The following is a 7,350-nucleotide window of genomic DNA, read 5'->3' as shown; positions in this document are numbered from 1 at the left end:
TTAAAAAATGGTTGTCCACCAATGGCCCCCATCTATCCTGACTGAGCTTGAGATCTACAGTGAAGAATGGCAGAAATCCCCAATTCCAGGTGTGCAAACCTTGTGGCCTCATGCCCAAGAAGACTGGAGGCTGTAATCACTGACAAAGGTGCTTCAACTAAGTACTGAGTAAAGGGTCTGAATACTTATGTCACTGCAATATTTTTGTTGTCATTCATTGTCATTATGAAGTATGGAGTGCAGAATCGTGGGTGGAAACTTACTTTTTTTTTAATTATTTTTTTATTTGAGCACACAGCTGCAAGATAACAAAATGTGAAAAAAGTGAAAGGGTCTAAAGACTTTCTGAATGCATTTTATGGCATGTCAACAGGTTGTCTTCGCTAGTTTACCCCTTTTCGGATTACTGGCCAAACTTTTTAGTGGTCGGATAAGGTGGAAAACATCTTTTTATTTTATTTTTTTATTTTATTTTTTTTTCAGATCAACTTGTGCTAGAAAGTTAAACAGATTATTAAATTACTTCTATTACAAATTCTTAATCCTTTCAGTACTTATCAGCTGCTGTATGCTCCAGAGGATGTTGAGTTCTTTGTTTTTGTTCTTTTCAGTCTGACCACAGTGCTCTCTGCTGACAACTCTGTCATGTCAGGAACTGTTTAGAGCAGGAGAGGTTTGCTATAGGGATTTGCTCCTACTCTGGACAGTTCCTGACATAGACAGAGTTGTCAGCAGAGAGCACTGTTGTCAGACTGAAAAGAACAACAACAAAGAACTCAACATCCTCTGGAGCATACAGCAGCTGATAAGTACTGAATGGATTAAGACTTTTTAATAGAAGTAATTTACAAATCTGTTTAACTTGCTAGCACAAGTTGATATGGAGAAAAAAAAATGTTTTCCACCGGAGTACCCACCAGGAGCACAGCGGGTTGTACATCAGCCTCCCCATTTGACATTTTGATAATGAACAGCCCAAGGGACACCCCAAAATGTAATGTGAATGGGGCCTAAGAGGTAAACTTTATCTCTATTCATTATTGAGTACAGGGTGGGCCATTTATATGGATACACCTTAATAAAATGGGAATGGTTGGTGATATTAACTTCCTGTTTGTGGCACATTAGTATATGTGAGGGGGGAAACTTTTTGTGATGGGTGGTGACCATGGCGGCCATTTTGAAGTCGGCCATTTAGAATCCAACTTTTGTTTTTTCAATAGAAAGAGGGTCATGTGACACATCAAACTTATTGGGAATTTCACAAGAAAAACAATGATGTGCTTGGCTTTAATGTAACTTTATTCTTTCATGAGTTATTTACAAGTTTCTGATCACTTATAAAACGTGTTCAATGTGCTGCCCATTGTGTTGGATTGTCCTCTGTAGTATTCAGCAGCTAATAAGTACTGGAAGGATTAAGGTTTTCAAACCTGTTAAGGACCAAGGGCGTAAACTTACGCCCCTAGTCCCGCTCCCGTGATTTAACGCGGGGTTACACGATCGCGGTGCCGCTCCCTATTAACCCTTTAGCCGCGCGCTCAAAGCTGGAAGTAAAATAAACATATGTGGTATCACCGCGTGTGGAAATGTCCGAATTATAAAAATATACCCCTTTTTAAACCGCACATTCAATGGCGTACGCGCAAAAAATTCCAAAGTCCAAAATAGCGTATTTTTGGTCACTTTTTATATCATAAAAATAAAAAGCGATCAAAAAGTCCGATCAATGCAAAAATGATACCAACAAAAACTTCAAATCACGGCGCAAAAAATGAGCCCTCATAGCCCCCTGAACATGGAAAAGTAAAAAAGTTACAGGGCTCAGAAAATGACAATTTTAAACATATAAATTTTCCTGCATGTATTTATGATTTTTTTTCAGTAGTAATACAAAATCAAACCTATACAAGTAGGGTATCATTTTAACCGTATGGACCTAGAGAAGAAAGAAACGGTGTCATTTTTAACGAAAAATTTACTACGTAGAAACGGAAGCCCCCAAAACTTACAAATTGGCATTTTTTTTCAATTTTGTCGCACAATGATTTTTTTTGTCCGTTTCGCCGTAGATTTTTGGGTACAATCACTGATGTCATTACAAAGTAGAATTGGTGGCGCAAACAATATGCCATAATACAGATTTTTAGGTGCAAAATTGAAAGAGTTATGATTTTTTAAAGGTAAGGAGGAAAAAACGAAAGTGCAAAAAACGAAAAACGCCTCGTCCTTAAGGGGTTAATAGAAGAAATTTACAAATCTTAGAGAATAAAAAAAGATCACTGGCGCTGGATGGGTCTGGTTTGATGTGTGATTGTACTGTTGCTTTACTATAAATGTGCTCCCCTATGGATGCACACTGTGTAGAAAGTAATATACTGAAAAATAAATGAATAATAATAATTGAATCCAGACGAAGGAAGCCGAGACTTCCGAAACGTACGTCGATAGCCTTGTGGACTGCTGAGGATACCATAGTGATGTCACTCACAACACACTCAGTCGGAACCTTAACCTGATCGTAGCGTGCGTGCAAGTTGGTAGAGGCGCCACCGGCCGGGGCGCGCTCCACTGCAATCCACACTTCTTCCTAGAGACCGGACCCTTCATGAAGTAACACTCTGGGAAACAACATTAAAAGAAGAAACCCGCTACATCCGGGAGTCAATTCAGTGAGAACCACTTGCAACCTATGGAACAATACTTCAGGGAGCCCACGTATCTGCAGAGCGGTACCTCCTTCACTGCTATACACAGCGATCGCGCTGTAACAGCATTGCTGTGGGATCATAACACTTACACCGCAACCACCGATTTTTATCAGCAACCGTACTATCTACAGGTCAGTTTGTAATTTGTGTATATAATACAGCGCTTACTATTCAATTATTTTTCTGAAATTTACAAATCTGTTTAACTTTCTGGCACCAGTTGATTAAAAAAAAAAAAAAAAAGTTTTCCACCGGAGTACCCCTTTAACATCTAATTTATGTATCAGAAACCTTAATTATCGTTAAGTATGCTTTATTACGGTATATAGAAAATCAAAAATTTCCAGGCTTTCCCTACTGTTATTCTTTATCTCTGTAGATTTACAGGTCCTACCTGGGTAATGAAGCATATTGTCGCTCAATTCCTTCAAAACTGAGGTTGCGGCATCCACTTGGACCTCGTGCAGGTGCCTGCAAAAAAAAGATAATAAAGTTTAACAAATGGAACAGTCTTGGTCATTGGTTTGCAAAAGGCACTATGACCTATACAGAATGCAAAGCAGGTGAACACATAGAAAACTGAACAAACCTGGGATCCCTAGCCCTTAAAAATGACTTTTGCTATTAAAGGTTTGTTGTCAAAGAAGAGGTTTAGGGTACGTTCACATGTAACGTATCAACTGTGAATTGCTCGCAACTGAAATTCCACAATGGAAAATCCGCAAGTGGAATTTCTCCTGCTGGCAACTGAAATACACTGGAGCTAGCAGATATAATTTTTTCCTTCTGAACCATGTGAAGTGCACCCAAAAGTGAAGGTGAAAAGTGAACATTGAAAACAATTCCTCTGCAAGTAAATTGTCACCTACTCTACTATTCTTACTATCTGTCCGTCTATTTATATGGGAATTTAGGTATATGGTTATATGGCAAGTATGTCTGGCTGTTTCTATAACTCTGACATAAATTAATAGAAACAGCCACCATGTTTTTGATCAGAAAACCCTATAAGTTCAGATCCAAGTTATGTTAGTCAGTCTACCAGAATTGCCTTATAAAAATAAACTTAAAGGGGTACTCTGTCCCTAGACATCTTATAAGATGTCTAACTCGGGGGTCCCGCCGATGGGGACCCCCCGCTATCTCGGCCACGGCACCCCAGACATCCGGTGCATGGAGTGCCGGATGACTGGCGATGCGGGGAGGAAGCTCATGACGTCACGGTTATGCCCGCTTGTGATGTCACAGCCACGCCCCCTCAATGCAAGTCTATGGGAGGGGGCGTGACGTCACGAGCGGGGCATGACCATGACGTCACGAGCCTTCGGCGCTGCACCTGATGGTCTAAATGAACGCCGGGTGCAGCAGTGAGATAGCGGGGGTCCCCAGCGGCGGGACCCCCACAATCAGACATCTTAGTCTAGGGGCGGAGTACACCTTTAAGTTGTTTAACAATATTACACAAAAGGACGGACTACAAAATGTGAAGGCTTAGAGCACCTTAGTGCAAGGTACGCTCATGCTTGCACTCTACCATTCCTCGTATAGATAAGATTGTGCACAGGTAGTGTATATATGTACCACAACCGAGTTGGTTATTCAGCCCAAGGAGTCAAAATATAGTATAATACATGGTGAGTAATGGTGGTAAATGTGCCAAGTTATCATGTTTCACAATGGAAACAGTTAAATGAATTCAGCGCTGCTACATCTGTATATTCTGATCCATAGCACTCAACTCTTCAGAATGAAAAGCTGGTATGTCTCTTCCCTTATTGTTCAATTGTCAGCATAGTTCCCTTATATAAGAAAATGATGCTACTCTATATCCTCAGATGATACAGAAAGCCAAGAAAGAGAAGTCAGGGTGAAAGCACTTCAGCTATTAACACTCAGCTAGAACACTAGATCCGCACTCCAGTTTGTTTTCCTAGGGGTAACCTTCGCTGGCAGATGCATAAAGCACTATGAAAAGCCTCACGGAGGGAGGGCAAACAGCACGACTACAGATGCTTTTAGGCCACTTTTAGCTCTGTTCCCGGTTTCACCTGCAGAACTTGTGCAGAAGCTTTGAGTGCCTTGTTAAAAGGACGCCATTAGTCTTTTTTTCCTTCTCGCTCTCTCTCAGTAAAAGCAGAAGTCTCACTGAGGCAATTTCAGTGTCCCTTGCATTAAGAAATGTTCCTGTGTCTTGGCATTGCTAGAACCAGCGGCTTTTGTGAGGGAATATGTTAAAAGACCTCTTAGCCGCCTCCCTTCCACCAGATTAAAGCTCCAGCCTCCATCAGCCTGTGTATGGAAGGTGCATTAAGACATAAGTACTCCAAAGTAACCGCTTTTTAAAGGCTGGTTTCTAATTGTCGATAACCTTAATAGCTTTTCACATGTGGGCATGAAAGGCCCGTGCTGGTGGCATCTTTTACTGATGTGTGCATTTTATGTATTACCCACAATCCCAAAAAACACATTTTATTTTCTATAAAAGCGGCATTGTACCGAATGGAATACATCTACAACTCAATAACTTCAAGTCTTAGTACTTGGTAGAAAAAAAAAAACATTTTTCCTATACATATAAAAATAGGTAAGTGCAACTGTGCTGAGAATTTAATCTCAAAGTAACTTTTCTACTGAGCATTAACTATTGTGTGTCCAAAATCTGTTCTACGCCTCACTCTCTGCATGTCAGTAATCCGGTTCACCAGCCGTTGTCCTATGTTCTCAGCCATTGAACATATTTTACCTGTGATATCCTTCTATGGTCACAAAGTTCTGTCACATCCTGCTGATTTGCCCAGGGTCCGGGAGGTCAAAGTCTAACTTTGCCATTACACAAAGTTAAACAAATTTCCCCCAGAATTTTTTGCAGCCGGTGTGGCTTTTATCCCATTTCTGTTAAGGCCCGAACCTGCCAACTTCAGCGGGACCAGCTAACTCTATAATGTATATGGGCGCCTTCCGACTCTAGCCGAATAGATGATCCCACCAGAGCTGTCTAGTAGCAGCTAACTCCAAAATAATATTGTACAAATAGCACTTCCTTGAGATAATGTTATTATTGGTCCTGTTCCCTATCGTTTTAATGCCGACCAGTCTGTAGCATGCATAGGCATAGGAAACGACTTACATGGTTGATCTATCTGTAGAACAAGATCATGGAAGATAAAAGTATCCATAATCCTGCAATTGTATTTTGCAAAACTCCAAAATCTAACAGGTGGTTTTCCAAGAATAACACTATACAGTGATCCCTCAACTTACAATGGCCTCAACATAGAATAGTTTCAACATACAATGGTCTTTTCTGGACCATCGTAAGTTGAAACCAGACACAACATACAATACTACAGACAGTCCAGATCTGTGAAACGTGTCAATGGCTGGAAGAACCGACCAATCAGAATGGGCATTCACTGGTAAAACTCCTGTATTACTGAAGTGTATGCACTGACTGGTGTCTGATAACGCCCCCTACAGTACAGGGAGGTATTACATGTTCTGTACACTTTACCTGTGCCTGGGTTACCTGCTCCTTTGGACACCAGGTAAGGGCGACTCCATTACTTTTTTTGGAGATTGCGTGTACTGTACAGGACCCTGAAGAAGTTCCTGTCCTCTACATAGACCAGTGTTTCCCAAGCAGGGTGCCCCCAGCTGTTGCAAAACTACAACTCCCAGCATGCCCAGACAGCCTTTGGCTGTCCGGGCATGCTGGGAGTTGTAGTTTTGCAACAGCTGGAGGCTCCCTGCTTGGGAAATACTGACATAGACAGTGATTTACAGCTCCCAGCAGATCTTTATTACTTTTATATGTAAGGACTTGCTTTATCTATATTAGTTATCTATTTATTTTTCTTTAATCCTCACTTTTTCCTATTTTTGGATGACATTTTGGTGCCTTTAGAACCAATTACCAAGTTTCCATAGAGTTCTGGTCTCAACATACAATGGTTTCAACATACAATGGTTGTCCTGGAACCGATTAATATTGTAACTTGAGGGTCCACTGTATAATACAAGTCAGTGCGAGTTTACATGATGTAATAAGAACCTAAGAATGATATAGGGATATTTTCCTTCCTCGTCTCTTCCTGCAACATCAATCTATAATAGATAGCTTCGGAAGGAAGTTCCTTCTCCGATTTACTGACATGTAGGGTTCTGTGTCCCAACTGCTACAAAATAAAACATAATACACACCTGAGCTGCTGCAGATCTTCTTTATGAAAAGGATAAGAACATGTCTTTACGATTAAGAGATGATGGACATGTATACTCATCCTTTCTTGAACAAAGTGGATCTGCAGCAGCTTGGGGTGTCTACTATAAAGATTAATGTAAGTTCTGCTATACATTTTTGTGTTACCTGTATAGTGATTCAGCCTGTGACCTTATGCTTTTATATAATCACAGAACCCCTTATTATACATTACACTAGGGGGCGCACACACACACACACATCTATATAATATTGTTATTAATGTAATGTAAACTTTACAACTTAAAGTATAAGGTTTGCTACTGATGATACTAACACAAGAAATATTAAGATACAGTACAAGAAGAAGAAAATGAATACTTGTTCTTTGCAATAAAAAATAACCTTATTGTTAACACTGTATGTGGTCCTTCAGATGCA

At 40.3% G+C, this 7,350-nt stretch overlaps 1 protein-coding gene across 4 annotated transcripts in view; it reads right to left on the bottom strand.

Moving 5' to 3' along the window:
* PARD3B (par-3 family cell polarity regulator beta) overlaps nt 1-7,350 on the bottom strand; it is a 1,515,381-nt gene that overhangs the window by 146,894 nt on the left and 1,361,137 nt on the right. For all 4 annotated transcript variants that reach the window (XM_056536585.1, XM_056536586.1, XM_056536588.1 and 1 more), the window contains one exon: nt 3,106-3,182. In XM_056536585.1, coding sequence (XP_056392560.1) covers nt 3,106-3,182 — 77 coding nt within the window. The remainder of the gene's footprint in view (nt 1-3,105; nt 3,183-7,350) is intronic.

Source organism: Hyla sarda, chromosome 8 (genome assembly GCF_029499605.1).
Source record: "Hyla sarda isolate aHylSar1 chromosome 8, aHylSar1.hap1, whole genome shotgun sequence".
NCBI classification, from domain to species: Eukaryota; Metazoa; Chordata; class Amphibia; order Anura; family Hylidae; genus Hyla; species Hyla sarda.
The sequence above is the reverse complement of the archived record's forward strand: the minus strand, read 5'-3'. Positions and strand labels throughout refer to the sequence as shown.